General features: G+C 33.7%; 2 protein-coding genes across 2 annotated transcripts in view; one reads left to right on the top strand and one right to left on the bottom strand.

Moving 5' to 3' along the window:
- The first annotated feature begins 147 nt into the window (after positions 1-147).
- Positions 148-5,269, top strand: LOC131843859 (ras-related C3 botulinum toxin substrate 1-like). The gene is made up of 5 exons (XM_059192619.1): positions 148-320; positions 3,593-3,664; positions 3,844-4,024; positions 4,375-4,509; positions 4,788-5,269. Exons 1-5 carry the CDS (start codon positions 286-288, stop codon positions 4,941-4,943), a joined length of 579 nt encoding a protein of 192 aa, XP_059048602.1. The 5' UTR covers positions 148-285; the 3' UTR covers positions 4,944-5,269.
- A 301-nt stretch (positions 5,270-5,570) lies between these two features.
- LOC131843857 (caskin-2) overlaps positions 5,571-25,255 on the bottom strand; it is a 137,204-nt gene continuing 117,519 nt past the window's right edge. The window contains exons 3-12 of the mRNA XM_059192618.1: positions 15,845-16,042; positions 15,128-15,324; positions 14,030-14,209; positions 13,408-13,620; positions 12,316-12,423; positions 11,637-11,780; positions 10,337-10,462; positions 9,448-9,836; positions 8,656-8,863; positions 5,571-8,388 (exon numbers count right to left, since the gene is read on the bottom strand). Of these exons, the coding sequence (XP_059048601.1) occupies positions 8,065-8,388; positions 8,656-8,863; positions 9,448-9,836; positions 10,337-10,462; positions 11,637-11,780; positions 12,316-12,423; positions 13,408-13,620; positions 14,030-14,209; positions 15,128-15,324; positions 15,845-16,042 (2,087 nt within the window). The 3' untranslated portion in view covers positions 5,571-8,064. The remainder of the gene's footprint in view (positions 8,389-8,655; positions 8,864-9,447; positions 9,837-10,336; positions 10,463-11,636; positions 11,781-12,315; positions 12,424-13,407; positions 13,621-14,029; positions 14,210-15,127; positions 15,325-15,844; positions 16,043-25,255) is intronic.

The following is a 25,255-nucleotide window of genomic DNA, read 5'->3' as shown; positions in this document are numbered from 1 at the left end:
CAGTGTTCAACATAATTAGTTTTTTGTATTTCTATTGGACACAACTGTTGTTATTAACAGGACAATATGCCATCTATCAGTTTTCCTTATTGGCAATAGGTCACAAGTAACCTATATTTGTCCTGTAAACTATAACGTAACATAGAAGTCAGTACATTACTTTATGTTTATTGAATTAGTCTAAAATTGTATGAAGTTAGTGCACGTTAATTGAATTTCCACGTCATTCGTTTTATAAATTACTTTAAAGTTGTTATTTTATTACTTATTTGTTTTGTGACAATTATGCAAGCAATTAAATGTGTCGTTGTTGGAGACGGGTAATGTTTATTTACATGTTTTTTTTATAAAAATAATGAAGAGAATACTGAGAGCACTTAAAAAATATATCGTTAGTTATTTTAATACCAAGACCAATAATGTCTAATTAGTTAGTATCTATAAGGCCTTGTGTCCCCAAGTGCTCAGGATGACACATGTCAGTGATATCAGTTTCTATCAGGCGCTGTGTCCTCAGGTGGTCAGGATGAGAGATGTCAGTGATATCAGTTAGGCTTTGCTAAAGAATTCACGAAGAATTTAGCACGACGTATCTAAGAAGGGTCGTGTTGTGGTTGGTTGAACTGACAGGGTACATTGTTACATTGCAATAAATAGGGTCGTTAGTCACCATATCAACAATCCCTTATTCAGGTAAGGAAGGAAGGAAGGGTCCACGTCAATTGTACCGATAATCTTAACGATCTTAATAACAGTCTTGTTACGGGTATAAATAGAATACATCTCAAAATATTGTTGTAGCGTGAATTGTGAATTGGCTTCCATCAAGAATAGAAAATGTAAAATATATAATGTGTATATTTTGAAATCCGACTGACAGATCCAAGGTATATGTCATATTAAATATAGCTGTATGGATTACTATAGATTTCATATGCAACAAAGCCTGATATTAATAAGGCAAACCAACCAATCGTTGGCATTTTAAAAGTGATTCTTCATTATGTAGTTTGAAACGAAATTATCTATCTTCTATAGAACAATATATACTAATTTGCGTAACACTACTCGTATTTTGTACGAATAATACATAGTACGTTGGTACTCTGATCATGGTTGCCAGCTTAAAGTTTCAATTATGATACAAATATCTCATAATTCGGATCTTCAATATCATATAGATATTATTTTTTCAATAGCATATGCTGGTGGTCACTCTATTCTCTCAAATTTGAATTTAAATGAATCTGTATTATTGTAAATATGCACAACACTTAAAAAAAATACGATCTGAATTTCTTGTCAGTTCTTCTCATCTCGAAATCATTCCGAACTGACGGTAGGTTTGACATATTATAAGAGTGTAATAGACCTGCATGAATAAAGATATTTGAATTTGAATTTGAATCGGTTTATATTGAATGTTGTCATCCATTCTCTTCACTTATCCCATATAATTTATACACAAAAGTGATTCTATTGATTACTAAATATTTGAAAAAAGTTACTTTATTTATTTCGAAGGTTATTACTTAAATAGTTCTTACAATTAGTTTCTATGGGTTATTCTATTCTTTTATAGGGGTGCAGATTTAATATTGATCAGAATTTGATCACCAATAATGCAGGTCGTAATGCTACTTGTGGTATCATACATGCTAATAGTAGCGTATAAACAATATATAATCTAAATATATATAACTCAAAGGTGGACTGACTGACATAGTGATCTATCAACGCACAGCCCAAACCACTGGACGTATCGGGCTGAAATTTGGCATGCAGGTAGATGTTATGACGTAAGCATCCGCTAAGATTTTGATTAATTCTACCCCCAAGGGGATAAAATAGGGGATGAAAGTTTGTATGAAACTTGGTCAATTTTAAACCGGTCGGGCTGAGACTTTGCATGCATAAAGCTACTATGACGTAGGCATCCCCTAAGAAAAGATTTTGATAAATTCCACCCCTAAGGGGATAATTTATCGCGAGCGAAGCCGCGGGCAAAAGCTAGTATAATAATAATATGCAGTACAAATACAAAATATTAAATTAAATTGGCAGTTTGCATATATGGTATGTACACACCTTTACATATACAATATGTACATACACACAGCCACACCAACATAATAAAACAAAAACAACATGCTAATATAAAATATTTTGCTAAAAAGGACTTCGCTCATCATATCCGAAGATACAGCGCTAAATTTTTCAGGGGAAACTTAGGGTAAATAATAGCATATAAAACAAAATTCTTTAGAAAGAAATAATATAAATCCATTAAGTGATTAGTTCCTGTTGAAAAAATGTTAATGAAATGGTACTGAAGAACATATATCTTGATTGCGTATGGTTGGTTGTTCTTACGGTCAGCAACCCTGATGTAGATTTTCCTTGTTACAATGTAAATGTACGCTCTAAAGCAACTGACCACGAGTAACTACTACTTAAGGAAAAAAACATAATCAAGTTACATATTATATAAATATATGTTTATGTAATTGGGTATATGTACTACATATAATTATAACTATAGGACTAATGAATGTATGGATCTGAATCACCTCGATGGTCTAGAGGCAGAGGTTCCCAAACTGTTTTGTGTCACAGACCCCTTGCCATATTTGTCGGTTGCCATTCTTACCTCGTATTGATTTTTTTTTAAATTTCTAACTGTAGTAAAGTTTAGTGTTAAAAACATAAAGTAAAAACAACAAGAAGACCGTTGTCGCAGACCCCACGCAGTTTATCATAGACCCCTGGAGGTCGATACAGATCACTTTGGGAATCACTGGTCTAGAGGTTTAGTACATAGCCTCATTTATTCGAGGGTCTATCGATCTCCGCTCAGTCCAAATATTTACAAAAAGTATTAGATTATCTCGTGCCAATTGAATAACCCTGTGTGCACAGGGTCGTCTATTTATTAAGATATTCTTATAGAAGTAGACTTTGGTAGGTAAGTAGTGTAGGTACGTCTGTCTGACCTGTATTAGCCGAATAGCAACGTGCTTTGTAACATGGTTTGATTGTATGGTGATATACGGCAGTGAAATGACTGAATAAGAAAGCTTAGTCTGGGGGGAAAGGGGGTTGTTGGTAATGCGGACTCTTGACCACATTGCTAGCAAAGTACTATATCAGGTTGACTTTCCCGTGGTTCCCCCTGGAAACCATGTTGATAAATTTCTGGTGAATTTGACACGATGGCCTAACTGACCTGACTTCACGTTCATGTTATCATCCTGTACTGGTGCCCCCCAATGTAAACTATAAGCGCAGACGGGTGCACCATTCCATATTCATATTTGAAAAAGAGAAGGCTTAGTCTTTTATCTAACGCATGATAGTTACCACGGGCGTCATGCAATAACAAAAGACAACATGAAGTATTACGGATATCACGTTATCATATGACGTAATATGCGTGGTACTTCGTACACTTATGTAGGCGATATATCTATCACCAGATGAACCATGAGCTACTTTGGCTTTTTAGTTACATAAAAAATGTATATTTTGTAAAATAATAATTTAATAATAAGTAAGTTGCTTAATTATGATGACATTGAATCTGCTTGTCTAGATCCGTGGGTAAAACTTGTCTGCTCATCAGTTACACAACAAATGCTTTCCCTGGCGAATACATACCCACAGTGTGAGTATTAAGTATGTTTAATATTACATCTTTTTTCTTAATTTATTTTACATATAGTAAAACTATGTTACGTTAATATTTTAGTTGTAGACAAGGGCACACAAGCCTTGAAATTTTCACAGAATATGTTGTTTGGTATTGGACATGTATTTTATCTTTACCCATTTATTTCAATTCAGATTTGACCATTATTCTGCAAATGTAATGGTGGATGGGAAACCCATCAATCTGGGCTTATGGGATACAGCAGGACAGGACGACTACGACCGTTTAAGACCATTGTCTTATCCACAGACAGATGTTTTTCTTATATGCTTCGCCATAGACAATCCAACCTCTTTATCAAATGTTCGCGCTAAGGTAAATAAAATTTCCTTATAAATACTACAGGGTATAATCTTATCCCTCATGCAAGGAGACTTATATTCTTAGTGGAATAAACTTTTTCGTGAGTTTTATAAATGATCGAGAAACAAGCAAGAAAGAGTCACGGAACGAAACACGTAATTTCTGGCGTGCCTCTTTCTCAAATAAATGTTGTTCAGCATTACATTTTTAATTATTTTGGGTGAATGCAAACTGCCAATTAGAAAAATTATAAAAGTAAATAAATAATTTTAATTAAGTAACGAATATAATAAAAATAATATAACCATATTTTCTAATTTTGATATTTTCATGTGTTGTAATTTCTAAATTTCAAATTTCAGTGGTATCAAGAAGTAAGACATCATTGTCCAAATACACCCGTCATTTTGGTTGGTACAAAACTTGATTTGCGAGAAGACAAGGAAACAATTGATTATCTCAAGGAAAGGAAACAAGCCCCTGTAACTTATCCACAGGTGTGGTACATTTTGCTAAAGATACTAGGCGGCAAATCATTAATCCAACATTAATTTTTTTTGCAATTTTGCTTTGAAAACCATTTGAATTTTAGAAAGCAACATGATCATTTTTCAACAGTTCTTCAGCGAGTGTAATTACACGATAACGTAATTGTTAATGATATATTAGTCTCTAGTCACGAATGGTTGATTTATACTCTTTCAATTAAAAAACAATGCTCTACATTTTGAATAAATAATAGACTTTGATAACAATAATTTTTATTCTGTTGCAGGGGTTCGACATGTCGAAGGAAATAAACGCAATGAAATATGTAGAATGTTCAGCACTGACGCAAAAGAGTTTGAAGACTGTATTTGATGAAGCCATTCGGGCAGTTTTGCGTCCGTCGCGACCAGTGAAGCAGACTCGTAAATGTGTCATGTTTTAATTTATTGAAGAGCTATAATACGGCTCCAACTAGTTACAAGCCAATACAAACAACAAATTGGATTGGAAGATCGCAAAAACGAATGTTCATAAAAAAAAATAGGACAATTTACACAGCGCCATCTAGTACTAATTTAAATATTTCTAGTATTCAAATCACAGACAGGCAAGTGATAGAAATATTTTAATACTTTATTTAATTAAATATATATACTTACAATATTTCAGCCGCGCCATAAGTTCTTCTGCAGGTTTGGAGTGCCATTTGTACTCGCCCAAGCTCTAAAAGCCAGCTGCGTCCAAAGCATTAGAATAATGCGAAACTTATAATACTAATGTTCGTATTGTGTGGGGATCAAACCCGGGACCATTGGCGGTAAAGTGGTATGTTAAAGGATTATAATCTGATACTCTGTCAGACCAATACATGGTTTCGGAATTTCTTGAAAATAAATTATCAAAAAAACTAATTACGTGAAAATATAATTATGACTAAATTTGAATAAATTTATTTTTAGTAATTTACATTTCTATATTTATATTTGCATTTATTAAATTTTAAAGTAGGACAGACAAGATAATATTACACATATACAAACCAAGGTATTACCATAAATAATAGACAGAGTAGATATTACAAATATATTTATTAAAATAAGAATTGAATTATAAAATAAGTAAGAATGTTAAGCTGCCAGTATTACAAATAAAACATACATTGTTTCATTTTATGATGCCGTCACTCGAGAAACAATTTTGACTAGTTCGAAAAACAAAAAAAAATAATTACATTGTATTCCATTATATTCCGCGTTATCTACGTCATGTATTTCAAGATAACTAGCACCTTTCTAATGTCACATAATGGAGTGACGGCGACACTAATTATAAATATATAGACAGTACACTTCATTTACATGATACAAAAATTCTAAATACCAAATGTTATCAAAGAACGTATAGAAACACTGATGTCTATGATATTTACAGAATAAAGCTTAGTTTATACTTCACAGTGTGTTTTAGTATGTCGTTATCGTATTGTACATTTCCTTTTACAACTATATAAGTTACTATAAACCCCTTCATCGATACTAGTCTTAATACGGTGTTACCATCAACTTTGTATTCCTACCAAATTAGCAATTATGCATCGTGTCAAAATATTTTACTTTTTATTGTCTTATTTTTATATAAAACCTGATATGAAATGTATATATGTAATAATGGACGCCTTTATTATTCACTTCTGTATCCTTAGACGATAAGGTATAAAATGTGTAGATAGTTCGATTGAAAACAATTTATGGACATTTATACAGGCACGTTACGGCACAAAATATGACGTCACGATGCATAAATCCATATGGGAATAACAGTTAATAGTTTATTTATATTCTGTGCGATATAGTATGGTAAGAAGACTCAGTTCTGATAATTTACAATTGATTCTGGGTAAATGACAATAATAATTATTAGTATGACAATTACTTAAAAAGAAATAGTTCTTTTGCTTGTTTTTTTGCTAAAATACATTGTACCATACTATAGCACGCTGAGAATAGTGTACTCAATACTGGATAAGATCAGCAACGAACCACAATCACAGTGTTCTTATAAAATATATCTTTAATACAGATATGTATAAACAATACTATTTCATTGCATCACTAAGTATGTAGGCACGGTTTGAAGTTATTTCATTAATGCAACATGAGATAATATGTGGAAATAAGAATACTTTATATTTGGTAGTAAGATTAGATCTACTGTCTTACGGTATTACGAAAAGTTTAATATTTTTATGGCCGCTAAATATCACTTTGATACGTATTACTTTATTATGGAACAAATTAACTATCTTTGTATGACTTGAACTTCGTATAAATTCAAAATTCAAATATACAGAAAGCGTGTCTAGGCAATTCTGGGAAGCACGCGGATAGCAATAGTTAAGTTAAGCTCTCCGATTTCCATATTTCATAGATAATGTTGTCAAAATAACCCTACAACTGGTTTCCCGCCATATTATGACAGCTGTCAAAATAAGTAATTCTTAACACTTACTTACATAACTTTGTACTTCTAAGTCAAAGTTAAATAGTATAGAAAACTGTTATGTACATTATGCAAAATAATTTCAAATAAATAATGCAAACCGTACTTATCGTTGATCACGTGACAGTTGACATAGCAAGTCTCGACAGTCCTATTGTTATTTTGATTGCATCGAATTGTAATGTGAAAGCATTTGAATGTTCGGTTATTGGACATGTTAATGAAATATAAGAATTAACATACAATGTCTATGAGGTTCTATCTCTATCTATATGAGTCTATGATACATACATTATGTAACCTCTAATTTCTCACACTATCACTAAGCTAATATTTTTGTATAAATTCTAACTAGTCCATACTACACCATACTCGAGTACGCTACAATTTTATTGTACATGAAAAACTAGCTACAAGGGATATATTTTATCTATGACATAATTTAAGTAAAACAATATTTACAAAAATAGCCATATTTTATCTGTTTTTGGATTTGCCTACCTCTAGTTTTCATTATCCCAATGAGAAATTAAAACTGTATTTATCTGTTATGTATAATAACAAGGAACTTACGTCATTAAATAAAGAATAACGAAAACAAACAACTCACGAATATTTTTTTAAATGACAATAAAACATATTAAAATTTGTAATTGGTAGAAATACTAAGATATTGTAAAATGTATAGTATTTAGGTATTTTTGCAGCAAAGGCAAAGTGTGATCATGTATGAATAGCAATTTGTGCTAAGCCATTATTGTAGTATATAACATGTATAAGAAACATTGATTGCTTTTTACTTTGTACCTATATTTTCTCAAAAGTTTCTTCCAGAGAGAATGGCATGACTTAACTGGAGATCGCGATATTGCCATTTCTTTTTGGAAGAGTCTCTTCATTATCGAGATCTGTTTTAGCCAGATGTCTTGACTCCAAGTTAACTTAAAGTATAAATAGGATTATCAACTCGATCGATTGCCAATAACAGATTTCTTTGGAGTTTTGTATTACTTCAAAAGTGTATGTATTCGAGTATAAATTATTTTATTGTAAATCTAACCGTATTAGGAATCGGCCAGTCCTTGGCGTTTTTCTTCTTCCAACATGGCATCGAGTTCGTCTGTTAGGTTGGCAAGCATATTTCCGATATCGTTTAGCACATCGACCGGCTCAGTGCTTTTACCTTCGTCTTTGTGTTCGGGAAGGGAGTGGGGGGTTGTGGGTTTGATATCTGGCGTACTTCTTGGTGGCAGATTGGAGAGTCCGATCCCTGTGCGTCCATAGTCGACCGTGTGAGGTCTTCCTGCGATCTGACCCCGGTTTTGTTTTATTGTTCCTGCGTTTTCGTTCGCAAATGGGATACTGTCTGATTCTGTGCTGGAACTTGACTGTAACAGATATAAATGTTCATTCATTATTTGTTCTTTGTTATACTACATGTATATTAACTGTCTTTAGTAAAATTAAGCATTAACAAGGTCAGAATTTGATCACCATCGGAAAGATTCGTAACGGTAGTCAAGTTTCTGCACTGAACATTCCCGATCTCACACATAATTGTGATGGAATTATACAAAATAAAATAAATTCACTAAGTAGCAAAATGGACATATGCAAGATAGGACCTAATTCGATAAAATGTATAGAATGATGACCTTGAAGCTGGCGTCGGAGCCGGTCCGCAGCTTGTCGTCGTCGTAGCGGCGCGGCGGGGAGGCGGGCGCGGGCGGCGGCGGCAGCAGCCCCGTGCTGTCCAGCGACACGCTCAGAGAGTCCGAGCTCGGGTACGCCGGCAGGCTCAGTGGCAGGCTCTTCTCCGGGTGGATCTCCACCGTCGTCTGACCGAACCTGGACCCGTGGTGACTCCAATTATACTTACGGAACTAGATTACGTAGTAATATGACCTGGATTGGTCACTTTCTTAGATATGGTTCCGGGTATGGTTAGTGAAATTATGTACGGATATAGGATAGCTCAGTTCCCAGAAAACGTAATGAGTAAGAGTCAGGATTTCGTGAAAGTCATGGCGGTGTTCATGTGCATCATCTATACACCAATAGATGGAACTAGTAATTTAAAATACTAAAACAACAAGAGAAATTTAAATTAAGAAAATAAACAATTAAAAATTAAGTTGAGAAAAATGTTATGCTATTAGGAATTGTCTAGTAACACGAAATTCATTGTTGTCATCACATAAAAAAAATTACTACATAGTTACTGATTGACGGGGGAAAGGGGATTGTTGGTGATGTGGACTAATAACCCCATTGCTAGTGATGTACCATATTAAATTGACCTCCACGCGATCTCCCCTGAAACCCATCATTATAAATTCCTGATGAATTTATACCTATGGCTAACTGAGCTGACCTCAGGCTCATCTTATTATCATCCTCTGCCAGGAGAGGCCATCATTCCATTATCATTCTTAAAAAATACTGACCTGAAAGGCGCGTACTGTGAACTCTGCCGCTTTGGAGGCTCGGGCGGAGGTTTCCTCGCCACGTGCGGACTCGCCCCGTATGCGACGCGCTGCAGCCTCGCCGAGTACGCGATCTCGTCGTACGCATAGTCCGGTGACTTGTCTCTGTACGCGGGCGTCGCTTGTATTTTAGCGACGGGCCTAGGCCGCACCAGTCCTCTCGGGCGGGGCAGCGTGCCGCCCCCCTCATACGAGCTGTCGTTCGTCGGCGTTATATCCCCATCGTCGTACGATCGCCGCCATTGTCCCCCACCGTAGTAAAACCCGGCGTCGGGCGAGAACGTCGTGTGAGATGTTCGCTCCGATGGGTCCTCTAGGCTCTCGAGCGATTTCCCTCGTGGATGACGGATCTGTTAAGTAATAAACGCATTACAATCAAGTATACAAAACTGGATTTCTGCTATACCAGTGTGGATTTTATACAAAATTATCAAAATAGTTATATAAATACACTTACAAACAAATACGGTTCTGATCGGTTTTGTTATTGTACGTATAGTATTTTTGTAATTTTCATGCTATAAAATAATTATAAAATGTTAATGAAAAATGTTAAATAATTTTAGTATTCAGTAATTTAAAATATTACTTTTAGGTTATTTGCTTAAATACATGCGATTGTATTAGGTTATCTAAATGACTACCATGCAGGCAAGTTTAGTTAAGTCTTTTCAATAATATATTTATAAAATAATGATAACATTAAACACACAGAATGTATAAATAGTAAAATCACACGAACGCATGGCAACACTGCGCTTTCTACGACAAACATTGAGTGCACATAAAAGGCGGGTGCTTGAGTGCATCGAGAACAAACTGTCATGTGCCAAAGGAGTTTGTCTCATACCTGTATAGGGACCAAATCAGTGCCACATAGGGGCGTTGGTAGGGCGTCAAAGGTTAGATCGGGGGGTTTATGGTAACTCCTCGCTGACCCCCAAGGCTGGTAATGTAGCTGCCTCGGATATAAATCCTTTAGTCGATTATGTCCAAGGTGCGGTTTGTGTTTGGAAAAGAAAAGAAAACAAAACATTCACATGCTGCTTCGGGCTGGTGGTATGAGTGGATGCAGCGGAACGGAATGACGTGTGGTGGCTGTCGGGTGACGACGACAATGCGACTATAAACTTTACAATTGTTTATTTTTCTGGATAAAATTGACAATATACTTTTTCATAGCTGTTCTTGGGTAATGCAAATAGTAAAAACTATTTCTTTTAAATAAATTGATTAAATACATGAACTTGTATTTATATATATTAATAATATTAAAATAACAATCGCAGAATCGTTGCACACCCCAACAATGACGACAATGGCGATGGACAAAGACTTCTAAAAGTCTAAGCGAAATGGTAACGCTGATGTTCCGGAACGCATCGGGAAAATATTAACAATTTTGACATTACATATCTGAAACTGGCGCCAATTTGTATAACATTACTTTCCCAAGTTTCCAAATTTATTGCCACAGCAAAAAATAAATCCAGCCGACATTTGTGCTTGCTTCTTTGTAGGAGGTAACAACAAAAGCCTTTTGGCTCAAAATAAAAATAAATGTGTTTATTATTCAGTTAAATAAAAAATATATTGAAGCTACATAATAAACGCTTTCTGTTAAAATAAGCGTATAGTTAGTAGATATTGCAAAGAACATATTATATTATCTGTTGAAAATTCATAGTCTAGTAAATAATAAGAAATACGTGAAGATTCTTTAATGTAAGTGGTAATGAATGATCATGTGATGAAACTAATGTTAACAAAAATAAAAAAGAATTCATTTGAAGTGATGCTTTTAAAATAATTATCTGATTAATAGAATTAGAGAATCTAATTTGCTTTCTAAAATTGCAAGATATATTCTATAGATCTAACATTATGGTAGCGGACAATCATGGGAATAAAAAGATCGATACAGAGAAAATAACTTACAATTAAAATTAACAATATTACATTTTTATAAAATACAAAGTAAATATTAAAATTATAAATGCATTTTTTAATATATATCTATTAGGTTAGGTATGTAACGTAGATTATAATTTTTGAAGTCCGCTTACATAAAAAGGATCTAATAGACACTAATTCTAAAACATCACTACAAACACAATAAAAAGTATGCCATGCTTGTTTATGGTACTGACCTGGCCTGGTTGTAGTCTGGTGAAGTCTATGGAGCCCTGGTTACTGATGCTCCTCTTGCCTGCCCTTATGTCTTTCACTCTTTTTATAGCCAGTAATATTTTCTTTTGATGACCTAGACGTACTATGCCCATATCTTCTAAATCCTGTAAGACAATTCATATATTTATTTAATATCATAAAGTAGATTGGACGTTTTAAGATATTCTTTATTTATTATGTTGCATCATTGTTATTATAAATATAAAATGTAACATTCAAATTAAACAATAGTTGTACAGTTAAATGTATTGTTTTTGTTTGTTACTATACAATTACTGTTGAAGTTTAGATGTTATTGTTTGTCTATTATTTTTTTAAATAAAATTTAACCTATTAGATGTAGATTTTTTGATTCTATAATTAATGACCTTGGTGGTCTAGTGGTTTAGAACACCACTTTATTTCCGATGATCTTGGATACCGTTCCTCGCATGATACAAATATTTGTATTCATGATGATTGATGAATGATTATTTGTCTAGGTGTTGTCTGTGTATATTATATATGCATTTGCAAAAAAAATGTATTTAACTATTTCTAACAGTTGTCTAGTACCCGTAACACAAGATCTGTTTAGCTTGGTACTAAATGGTGATGTATGAATTGTCCAGGATCATTATTCAAATAGTTATATATTACCTCCCAGGCGAGTTGTGTGACGTCATGCACGGTGCGGTATCCCTGCGCCACTAGTGCGGGCCCGTACTCCTCTAACCGTAAAAGTCGCAGCCATTCCTCCAGGGAACCCTGAAAAAATGTTATTAAGCCAATTACAGATTATGGTAAAACAAAATGTTACAAGATTTTTCTGGTTTGACAATAATGTCGTCAGTTTCACATATTTCTGCCATCAAGCAGTTTGCAAAGCAAGTTTTGTTCTATTTTAAGGACCTCGGTGGTATAGCGGTGTAGTACTTATTTCTGATGATTGCAGGTTCGATGCCTCGAACGATGTAAATATTTGTATATTATATTGGTCTGAGTTTTTTTTCTATGTATATTATGTTTTCTATTTTTATAAGTATTTTCAAAAAAAGGCATCAAGGTATTTCAATCAGCTTTCTGGTACCTGTAACACAAGTTTTAACTTGGGACTGGGCTGTGTTAATTGTTCAGAAAGGTTCTCACTTCATATTTCATATTCACGTTGAAAGTTACCCCTTTAAATATTCCGTATGGAATTTTAATTGCCCGTATAAAATTCTTATAGGCGTATCTACTTGGTATAATTCCAAGCTGTAATTCAATCATTTATATTTATAATGTTATTATTAAGAATGAGTTAGGGTGAGAAATGGCACTGAAATTATAGAGTAACAAAATATGTCACTACTATCTTCAGGAATAGCAACACAAAAGCGATATCACGGGTGTTACGGGTGAATCTACGGGTGAAAGACCAACTATAGCCAAGCGCTTTAGAAAGGTCTTAAAAAAATGACAAGATGTTGATTTTGCTGTTATATACATGACTAGCTACTCGCCCCGGCTTCGCACGGATGTACATGTATTATATATACAAACCTTCCTCTTGAATCACTCTGTCTATAAAAAAAAAAGGTTCAAAATCTGTTGCGTAGTTTTATTTAAGCATACATAGGGACAGACAGAGACAGCGACTTTATTTTATACTATATAATGATAGGCGACATACATTTTTCCATCAGGCGGGACATCAGCCTATTGTCATTCCAACTCCTAAAAATATCACATTGATGAATAAATACTAACAGGTATATAATCAGGTAGATTATCAGGCACGTTGAGGTTGGCGAGCTCAGCCTTTAACCGCTTGCGGTGATTGGGTTTCTTAATGCCGACCGCCGTGAGGTCCTCCGGAGTCATCCTCGTAACAGTGGGTAGGTCGTACCCCGCTTCTATGAACAGTCTCGCATACTCTTCCATTTGCAGGTCAGCTAGCCAAGCATGGATTATGTCTGGGTCCTGTAAATAATGGATACATTTTTATAGTGTGTATATATTAGTACATATTAAAATGAAGTGGGCTGTTCATATCTGTCACAGAACCGATGTTCTCTGTAGCAGACGTGTTCTGGAGCGGAGACCGCGAATTGGCAAACGTAGCAATAATTATATATTAATTAACTTACACTTATAATTTACACTCTTCGTTCTCTTATATCATATTATACGTATCTATACTTATTACTTATCGAAGGTTCAGTTGAGGGCAATCGTTCTTGGGATCGATTACTAACCTTATAAAAACGACTACAAAATATTCTATTGTACAATGTTCTCGTATCTGTCACCAAGGAGGACACCAAAGAGAATCCACTGATATTACGACCACTCTGCCAACAATGTACAACTAAAGAAGAAGAATACTTACAGGTAAGCCCTGTGTGATCATGGCCCGCACTCTGTCAGCTGCGTCCCCGCAGTGGCAGGCCGCGTGGTGCAAGTGTGGTCCACGGCCGGACGCTCGCCCGCTGTCTAGCGATGCGGAGGAGTGGCGCGACCCAGAACCCGCCGAGCCGGATGACGAGCCGGGACTGTCGCGGCCAGGGCTCTGTAATTATTACATGTAATATTCTTAGATATGACACATATAATTTTTATAAAATTTAAAACAATACATAGTTTTATTCATACTTAAGAGCCTTAACTCTGATCAACGCGACTGTTGACTGGCAGAGAATGCTATTAGGCATTAAGTCTGCCATGTATAATATTTTGTGTGCAAAAGAATAAATAAATAAGTATAGTAAAATTGTAACTGCTCGCAAGACATGTAAGTGGAAGATTATAAGAAAAACTATTAAGGAGGCAATTTATCAACATAATACAATTATTGTTTTTTCTGTTCGTTCGTTAATGTATGTGGGTTGTTGTAAGCTTCACTTAAAAATGTTTTTCTGAATACAATACAATAAATTTGTATAACGCAACAGCAGAATAAATTTAATTCGATTAATAAAAGGGTGTAGGTTTTGTACCATTTTGATATTACAAAATTATGAGAATTCGTACAGAATCATAGACGAGGTTTTCTCGAGAGATTACAGTAGATATGGGGTTTTTCAAGAAGGGCTTAAGGTTTCTTAAGGATAGGTAACGTACACGTGACAACCATGGTGTTTCAGGCGTTCATAAGTTACGGTAATCATTTACCATCAGATGGGCCGTATGCCTGTTTGCCACTGTCGTAGTATAAAAAATAGACGTTACAATTAAATTGAATCCCTTCGCGTTCTAAAATAACTTTTATCAACCATTATCCTAGAAAACTCTTTCGCATAAAGAAAAAAATCGTACCCGTTTTATAACTATCTCGTAAAAAACAACAACCGTCTAATTCCAGATATCTTATAGTCGGTTGAAAGCCCTGATTTTCCAAGAAAAATAAACAGTAACAGTGAATATCCATTTACGAAAATCGCTGAAAGCTTATGAAACAGAATCATCAAGTAATGTTTGACAAATTTACCTGTGTCATATCGATCCCTTGGTCATCACTGAGCGCCAACTGGTGATGGTAGTACACGGCAGCTTTGTGTGTGAGCGGCTGTGACGGTGGTGGGAAGGTGAATGTGCCGCCGCCAGCTGGACTCTTGCCAAGGCTGCCGCTGGCCCCACTAACACCTGACACTCCAGACACCGTGCTGCCGTAGTCTGAATGGTCATCTGAAATTTTATACATTGGGTGTCAGTGTCATAGAAATTTCGAATTCGGTCAGAGTTTTTTCAAAGGCTTGAACGAATAATTTATATAATGAGCTAACAAGGAATTTTTGTATAAAAATTAATAGATTTCTTTAGCAGAGGTAACAAGCAAATATCGTCTTTATTGTGCAAATATCCATCCATGGATTACGGTAATAGAGTATAATCTAGGCTGACCATATTTTCTATTGTCCATGTATATAATAATTGTTATAAAAATTTGAAGCTATTGTCTTCTATTAGAATTAATTGTAAAGATTGATTAATTCTACTTTCTTACAAAACGAAATAATCCTAATCAACTGTAGTAGTAATTAAAAAAACACACACACATACAAAGATGTTCACGTACTTGATAGAAATACGGTGACTATAATAGATCATATAATAAGACCCAGTATACATACAATCACAATTGTATGTAATTAGAAGCACATAGTTTAGTATCTGCTTCTAGAAATCATAGTGGAAAAAATGTTACCTCTTGTATGTGAAGGTGTATCTGGAGGTTGTGGGTACGGCTGATCCTCGCACGAGGCGTACCCTTGGGAGCCGAAGCTGGATCCTGAGTGTCTGTGCTGCGGAGTACCGAAGGCATCGCCGGGGACGGCTGGAGGTGGCACGCGCTTGGCAGTAGCCGTCTTGCCGGCTCCGCTGCCCCCGCGAGACATCCCGCCCACTAAAACAAAATAACATATTTTTTATAATTATATATAACTAGCTGTGCCCGCGGTTTCACCCGCGTGACATTTATAGCCTATGTATGAGTTCTGAAGCGCAAACTATATTATTGTAGAGTTTCATTAAAAATTATTCAGTAGTTTTTGATTGAAAGAGTAACAAACATCCATCCATTCATTCATCCACATTCACAAATTTCCATGTTCATAATTTTAGTAAGATTATTTAATAATAATTGGGAATAACAAATAATCAGACGGCCCACCTGGTGGCAAGCGGTAACTATCTCCTACATACATATACAGCACTACGGATATCACGTTATCAAGTGACACCACTGATACCACTCATCCATTGCCATTCCAGAGGGCTAATATATAATGTCTTTCATCCTGTGATTTTACTGCCTAATCATCACCCTAAAACACAGGTTACAAATCAAACTATTTACTTGGCGGCTGAAATAGGCGAGACGCATATACACGACTTTTTACGCGAAATAAATTCATCAATTAGAAATTATCTTACTGAAAAAGTATTTTAGTTTTAAGGAAACCTAAGGGTGTAATTGATTTTATACATAATAATATAAGTAGAGTTTGACAAGATAAATTGCTTTATTACATTTATTAATGTAATTTTGTGTTACCAGTCACCGTACAACTTCTACTTTACGTTCTCAGAATGTCTCAAGAGGCGATAAGAGAACAAAGTTTAATATATTATGAAAGACAGGGAAATCTCTGATCGTCTGATCAATAGTAAGAACACTTAATCTTTCTGTCATAAGGAGAGAGAATCTACACCTATCAGAAGACTAATAATCTGACGTTATGATGATGATAAACGAATACAAAGTGATCATTATCGATTATTATAGATGTTAGTTGCATTGCCAGCAAAACAATGGGACTATTAGAAGAATTATTGGTTGATTACACATTTACGCGTTCATCCATATTTCCGTTCCACACAACTGACCCAGTATTATTTCATTAACGTGCATATTAAGGGCGTTAATACATTAGTACACTTATTCTCGCTTAAACAATGAGTCTTATTTAATAACAATTGAAGATCGAAATGAAGTTTAACTTTGAACTAGATTCCAAACGTGAAAGGAAAAACCTCGTAAAGTTCTGTCGACGTTAGAGTTCTAAAGTGTTGTTAAATAGAGCGTACGACAGTAATTAACTGAAACTTTTCGAATAGTGACCCTCTGAAGTGTCGAGTCGTCTTTTGAAATACTCGCTTTGTCTACAAATAACAAGAATCAAATTGGCTATGAGATTTTATCCGTTTATTTAGGCATTTGACTAGGAACTGCTGGTAAGCTTTAAGTTTACAGTAAATGGTGTTCGTTGATTATAGACTTGAATAATATCACAACAATTATTGAATTTATACCACTGGTCATTATTAATTAGACAATAGCACTTATCGCTTCGAAGGAAAACCTCATGTATTACATGAATTACAATGGTCAACTTCTGGCTTTAATGATTGCACTAGTTAACAAATTTCTGACTATGACAATAAAAAATAGTCGGCCTCGGTGATCTATCGGTTTAGCACACCGCCTTACTTCCGATGGTCGTGGAGTCAATTCATCTCCAGGTACAAACATTTTTATTCATGAGCGGTCTGACTGTTTTACATATGTATTATATGTACACAGTTGTCTATCTAAAACAGAAGCTCTGTTTAGCTTGGGATGAATGATGATGGCGCTGTGTGAATTATCCTGAAATATTATTCGATGTTATTATTATTATATTCTAGGATGGAAGTAATAATACATATAGGTCAAAATATAGTACAGTAAAAGTAAATATTATTAATTGGATAAACTAATAAATTGCCTCATCTATTGTCATTACCTAATTTTATAAATGTATACTATGAAACCATGAAAACAGAGTAATCAATCTTTCAGAATTACATCAAACGCTGTTATCAAGCTTAAACAACCCGCAATCTCGCGATGAGTAAGTAAGTTTCGCATCGGTCGTTATTTTCTATAAGTCCATAATACGGGGGTGGTGGCAAATCCAGTAATAAGGCAAATACTTCATCAATCATGTCGAGTTGATCGGCCGATCGCCGCGGTCGCACCGATCTAATCCTACAACAAATTACTTGCGCCGAATCGATAAAGCTAACTAATGGGCGAGAAAGAATCGATATTAATTTAATCGCGATAAAAACCTTTGATGGAGAAATAAACTTGCTCAATTTACGTGGGAATCGAGATGTTTTAAAAATAAACAATTCGCTCGTTTTCAACCGATCTCCTTCGCGCATTGTAAACAAGGCAAACAATTTAAAGATGTTTTCTTACTGTGAACCCGTTGAGAAATCTCTATGAACCCTTTGTTTTTGTAATAAAAACACGATTTATATTCTGTAAAATGGTACACTCAGTGCTTTTACCCGAGAATATTTCATTGTAATGTTTAACAGCTCAAATATTTTCTTGTGTCCGAGAGACGGCTTTCTTTATTAATAAAAATTTATGACAACGATTACATGCACGCAATCGTCAGAATATTAAAGACGCCATTAAGAAACAATAATCAATGAAGTATTGGGACACGCCTTACCATTTAATAAGCAGTTTGCTTTTAAAGGTATATCATTTGAAAGTTACATTAAAATCTGAATAGATTTATCCATATTTTATAGTAAATAATAAACTTATGAGTTAAAATATAATTGTGCGCGATAATGTACAAAGTTAGACTACCAACTTAGTTAGTGTAGTTGTTATTATAATTAAACAATATGTATAATAAAAGAAACAATAATTCCATATAATAAATGTAATAATATCTTAAGCAGGACATTGAATGCAGCTTAATGTGATTATAGAGCCGATGGTTCGTGATCTTGACTATCTAACATATAAAATGAATGAACCAACCATCATAAGGTAGTCAGTTAGGCAGTAAATACTCGTGTATCGTCTAATTACCAACAATTAGTTAGCTATAAGGTTGTATCGCGTAAAATACTCAGAATTTTCCTTTGAAATTAAGCTTTATGCAGTTTGAAATAAGGCAATTAAACCTTTGTAGTAATTTTATGTCCTATCAGGTACACTATAATAAACCGATCGGGCATGTGAACCTGTTCATGCAAGCTGAATTGCAAGCAAATCGCAACATTTCTGACTTTATTAAAATGCGATTATGTGGCGCCAGTGACTTGTAAGAGGTTATTAGAGGACCTAATGATACGCTGTTAAAGTTGCTTTACCTACCTGATAACTTGATTTTGTATTGCATATTGTCTAGACTCTATCGGTCTTATTACAAAAAATCTGTTAAAACTCGGACGAAACGTGGTCTAGATGGTCGTGGTTTAAACCATTCCTAAAGTTAATGCTTGGAATAAACCTAACATTATTACGAATCCAGATCTAACAGAGGACTACTTAGTACTACAGTTAAATCGTTCATTATGTATTCCATACAGAAATCAGTCACTCATGTCTGTCACCGTACAATTACGTTCCATTTTACCAGAAAACTGAAAAGATCAAAAATAATATTAGTTCAAAGAAAAATGTATAAACTAAAACTAAATTTATTTCTATATATCTATGTCTTCATTATAACTATTTCATTAATATATAATATTTATTAATGTACTATTAGGCTTAAAATCAGTTTTAAATTACAAGTAGGAGTCCGGACGGAGAAAAGGAACGGCGAGATATTTTTATTGGATCATTGGATCGTCGAATGGTGACTATTTCAAAGTCAAATGAGTGAAAAAATAACAAATAACGTCTTTTATATATTTTTATTGTCGTAAAATTTGCTTTAAAAATGTTTATTTAATATATTTTTAATTTTAGTTAAAATATTTTTCCAAAAACTACAACTTACAATAGAATTTTTAAAATGGAGTTTGACTTTTTGCATTTAGACCACTGTTAAACTAGGGGCATCGCAGGTCTAACTTTAGACCATAGACGAATCACGATTTAGAGATAAACTTCATTTTGTAATAAGGAATACATTGGTGAATGGTTTATTACTAGTGCTAAACCAGGTTTATCTTTTTGTAATAAGGCCGAATAGGTTTACCGTATTTAAATGGTGTTTTGTATTATTTTTTTAAATTTTAAATAGATTGTAATACTGCAATGCCATTTGTTTAAACTGGTGCGAGTAGATATATACAGTTGCTTTCAAAACCTCATTTATAACAAGATTTCTTAACAGATTAGTTAAAAATATGTTAACATATATGTGTATCATGGATGGATGGTTGTTGTCAGTATGTTTCCTTTGTCAACTTGTTTAAAATTTATTTCGTGTCTTCTAACATTGTGATCAATTTTGATGCAACCAAAACTGTGTCTTCTACTACTTGCATTCTGATACGAGAAAATTACTATAAAAAAATTTCACAAGACGATACTATACTGTGCCCAACAACTGACAAAATAAACCAAAAATATATGATGAACTGCATCACTGCTAGCAAATGATGGTAAAGAAGTTATTAGAACATCACAACATTAACTTTGACGAGTTGGAATGTCATAAGTATGGTTGGGGCATTAAACAAACAGTGTTTATTATAACGTTATGAAGCAATGAGTGTTTTAATATAAAATAACATCCAATGAATCAGTTATTTAGACCGCCATCTAGGCAGCCATATTATCGTATTCGTGATAACTAATAAAATATTAAAAGGATTTTCAATGTGAGTACGATTCTAAACCAAGTGTTTTACTGGTTTACTCGTAATCTTTAATCTATTGTAGTTTAATATACTTGTCGATGTAATAGTCAATGCATTTAGAATTAAATGGGATATCTACTAGAAGTTACGAAACGGCGACGAATAAATTGGAACAAATATTTTTTTATGTTTTGATTTATTTGTATTAAATATTTGTTATCTAGTTTTATAGAGTAAGATAATTTAAATTAATTCTTTTGAAAATTCAGTAATCTATAACATGGCCTACATATAACTGAATGTTAAATAAAATGGTATGTATTCTTAAAACGTAACGGGTATGTAAATAAATACAATACTACCTATGACGAATTCAAAATGTTAGTTATACCGATTGATTTTTTTATAATATATTTTGGCTAGACTTATTTGCTAGATCATTTTGTAAACTAACATCCTTTATAACCAAGACTACAGATTTCTCAGCTTTAGGTATTTAGTAAAGTATACTAAATGCATCAATGGTATAAAGTAGATAAGAAATACAATGTGCCGCTATTTAAATGTGTACAAAACGACACAACACAAAAAACAACAAAGACCGAGGCTCGATTTCAATTTAAATTCTATTCTATCACAGACATTACATGCTAAAGTTTACAGCGCAGGTTTTCTAGATTTTAATAGCCTTTCCACATTCTGAACAAAGCGTAGAGAGCCGGGCTTGTTCATGTCACAGAAATTTACGTACCTACCCATACAACTTGCGACAAAGTTTGCGAGAACGCCTCACCTACTTGGCTCTTATCGCGATGGAATACAGTTCTTCGTTGTGCATACTTGTGTTGATGGCCTTACTAGGCTGTTATCTCAAGGTCTGACTAATTGACTCAGGACAATGGGCGTGAGTGCGTATATCTGCATTAGACTTTCTCTCAGACTAAATGGGTGTTTACGGGTAATCACAGGGTAGCTATACAAAAGAGTTTTATACATACAGTATTTATTGTTTAGTAGTAGTTCTAAAAAATAGGTTGTATATTTGTTATGTATGTATTACAATTATTTTTAATCGAGGTGACATTGATGGCACAGACATAGTAACAAATTCGTATTCGTTTATTAAAACTATGATTTTATGTATATATTTTTATATATATATGTAGAGGTAATGGAATTGTGCTTGATGTGGAATGCAGTATTAAAGGGAGGGCAAATGTCTGAAAGTGATAAAGAGGAGCAGAAACAACAAAGAAAGTAAATTGCAAAATGAAAAGTAGAGATAAAGAACAAAAGAAATTACTCAAACAAATACGAGTATAAACTAACCATTTATTTACTCCCATTAAATGTCATAAATATATTATTATATTAATAAACAATAAGCAGTAATTCTTAGCAGCCCTATATTTAATTAACATGTAGACCATTGCTATTGTTAATGATCATTATTAAAAATTCTCAAAATGTAACCGACGCCGAGTCAAATTGCTCAATGACAAAACACAACGTTAGCTAATGAAAACGCCGCCGGTTGCTTTAATTGCTTAAAGCAACGACATTAATTAGCCAAGATGCATCCAACATGTCCATTAATACATTCCTGTTTATAGACATGTTATGTTGCATTTTAAATGGGACCAATACGGTTAATTGCGATAACTAACATAAAATTGTGATAATAACGCTATTAGACGACTATTACATATCAATCAGATGCTGTGTCTAAAGTACCAGAGAATTTATGTCATTTTTTTTTAGATCAACCGTAAAATCCATTAAATATTTAGTAAAAGGATTTATAATTCTACAATAGAACGCAGGACTTCAGCTGTCTCATAGCTTTTGTAAAAACATAATAATATATTCACTGAATAATTGTACTACGTTGGATTTATTTTCATTGCATTTAAAGTGAGGCATCTGAACCAAAACCTAATTACCAGCTGAAAAATAATTACAGTATTGCTCCACCAAGCAAACGTTTTGTAGGAATATTTCTAGGTTTCGGATAATATTCTGATTAAATTTTATTGCTCTTTAAATTTGATTGAGAGCAAAGTTTTAAAGGTTTAGCACAAAATTGCACCAAAATTGTAAATGGTTCTAAAAAAGAAAATTTTTACAGAATTTTATACAAGTAAAATGGATTTGCGTATGTATCAATGTTAAAAAAGACATCTTCATAAAAAGCCGGTTATCGTCTTCCATCTACCGTCAATCTATGCTTACTCTCCCTTTATACATATCATTTTTAACACAACCTACCTATCTGTTTAATAATAACCAGTATTTAAGGCAAACATACCAATATGTATAAATATGAAATATAAAACTAAGTTTACGACGACATTTTATATTCATTAGCGCATGTACTTGAGCAATTTGTACTTTATTGCCGCTTAGAGTCGCTTGCTTATATTTGAAGTTATCTCGCTAAGTTGTTTTAGTGCTCCATTGTCCCTAAGCAGTGGAGCAAGCTTCCTAGGCACAGGATATGGGCGTGTGAAAGCATTGTTTGAAAATTAGAGTAAGGCTTCACTTTACTTCCTCATTAATCCTTAAATAAATAATAGCAAAAAAGTAAAATATATATATAATTATACCGCCATAGCCATAGCAGTTTTCCTAGATGATGTAATCCTACTCATGACACTATATTTAGGGGCATTATTCGAGTATTAGTTGTGTGGTAAAATCGGTTCTGAGAGCGCACTATGTTAAATATGCGATCTTCGACTTTAGCAACCTCTGCTTCGATATTGGCCATGAATTTAATGTAAGTCGTTATAATTAGAAGCATTATCAGCATTGTCCACATCGAGATGAACCCAAAGCTTGACATGTTCAAATTTTGCTCGGTATATTTGCATTCAATGTGGTAGGACGGGTCTATTATTGTTTTATAGTTTTCTTTGTTAGATATTGTTCGATAAAAAAAGCTAGAAATATAAAATGACACACAAATGTCATGGTGTCGGCGTTTTCCAAGTCACGATCTTTCGCTCTAAGTCTGATAGTAAACCAAGCTACAAAGCTTCCAAAAATATACCCATTAAAAAGTCTAGTAGATTATAATTTGAATATGTCCCTTGCCTAATGGTATTTATAAAATGGCAACAGTAAAAAAAAAGTAACAGAACAATACCCATTTATTTTATGTCAAACATAAAACACAATTACCAAGTTACAAATTTTCTACGGCAGTATAAACGTCGACCTTGGCATTCTAGGGAAATAAAAGTAAGTTATTAACTATTAATATTTCTATAACCCTTGCCATGAAATTGCCATTTTCGAGGTTTAATATAGAACGTGCTAAATTAAATTTGTATCGTAGATTTAATTTATTTCTACCATGCATTCATTCTCCATACTAACATAAATGTGAAAGTTTGTTTGTCTGTTTGTTATATTAAATTAATAAAATTTAATAAAATTTTGTGCAAATATTGATTGTCATAAGGACGAATATAAATTATCTTCTACCCAAAAAAACTGATTATTCTGCTTAACATTTACTCTAGCAAAGTTCATTTTTTTTTATTATTGATAGCTATTTTTCACTAGGGAGGCCATCAACTTATTTGCCATTGTAGTCATAAAAAAAAGATTCTAAAATAACCTAAGCATTAACACAACATCTTATAAACAAAACTCTACTATAACTTAAACATATTAATAACATAGAGCAAACATTAAAGTTTTAAGTGCCTTTGTGTCTGTCTTGCCGCTAGCCTCTGTTAAGTTAATAGCAAACTTCGCTAAGCACTATTGATTTAAGTCCAGTATTAGCCAGGTTTGTCAATACCCAATTAACGTCTACGCCACTTATGCGATCCGATGCATGCGGGTAAGGGGACACAGACAATAGATGGCTCACTTACAACATTCCAATGTAGTTGATACTATGTTATGTGACACTCGAAACTTTGGTAAAATCATGCTTGGCGTTTACTCTATACAAAAAATACTAATTGCTTTTTGCTTAACACCTACAAAATTAATCTATTTTAAGACTGCAGTGTAATAGCGTTTCAGGTAATTTATCTAGCTCTACATTATTAAACAGTAATAATACGACTTTCTGTTCATTTTTTTTTAAGTTGGCTTATGTCACACTATCGATCTATCTTTACATAAATTACATTTAGATTTCTTCAATCGGTCAGTCGTGAAAATTAATAAGCAGATAAATAGACAGACTGATATATTTGTAATATTAGTATATAATATATGGTTAGATTATGACGATGTTGTATTTTATATGTATACATATAAAGTGTTTCTGTTATTTGCTTAATATGTATAAAATTTATTTATTTTGTTCTAGTTGACAACTCAACTTTGTCTGTAATTTTTTTATAATAGCAGTAGTTATTTTCTAATACATAAGATCAAAATACTTCCCTTATAAAGTTGTCGATAAAATCTGAAATCAATACAATTGATCGTCGAGTGAAAACAATAAGAGTAGGTACTACATCATTATATTTCTCCCCACGGGGGG

This window comes from Achroia grisella, unplaced genomic scaffold, assembly GCF_030625045.1.
Source record: "Achroia grisella isolate CSIRO2021 unplaced genomic scaffold, CSIRO_AGI_Agris_v1 utg352, whole genome shotgun sequence".
Classification (NCBI taxonomy): Eukaryota; Metazoa; Arthropoda; class Insecta; order Lepidoptera; family Pyralidae; genus Achroia; species Achroia grisella.
Note: the sequence above shows the minus strand (reverse complement) of the source record. Positions and strands in the feature narration are given on the sequence as shown.

Coding starts and splice junctions, on each gene's coding strand:
- LOC131843859 (XM_059192619.1), top strand. CDS start 286: ATGCAAGCAATTAAATGTGTCGTTGTTGGAGACGG. Junction 321..3,592: donor TGTGTCGTTGTTGGAGACGG/GTAATGTTTATT, acceptor CTGCTTGTCTAG/ATCCGTGGGTAAAACTTGTC. Junction 3,665..3,843: donor GGCGAATACATACCCACAGT/GTGAGTATTAAG, acceptor ATTTCAATTCAG/ATTTGACCATTATTCTGCAA.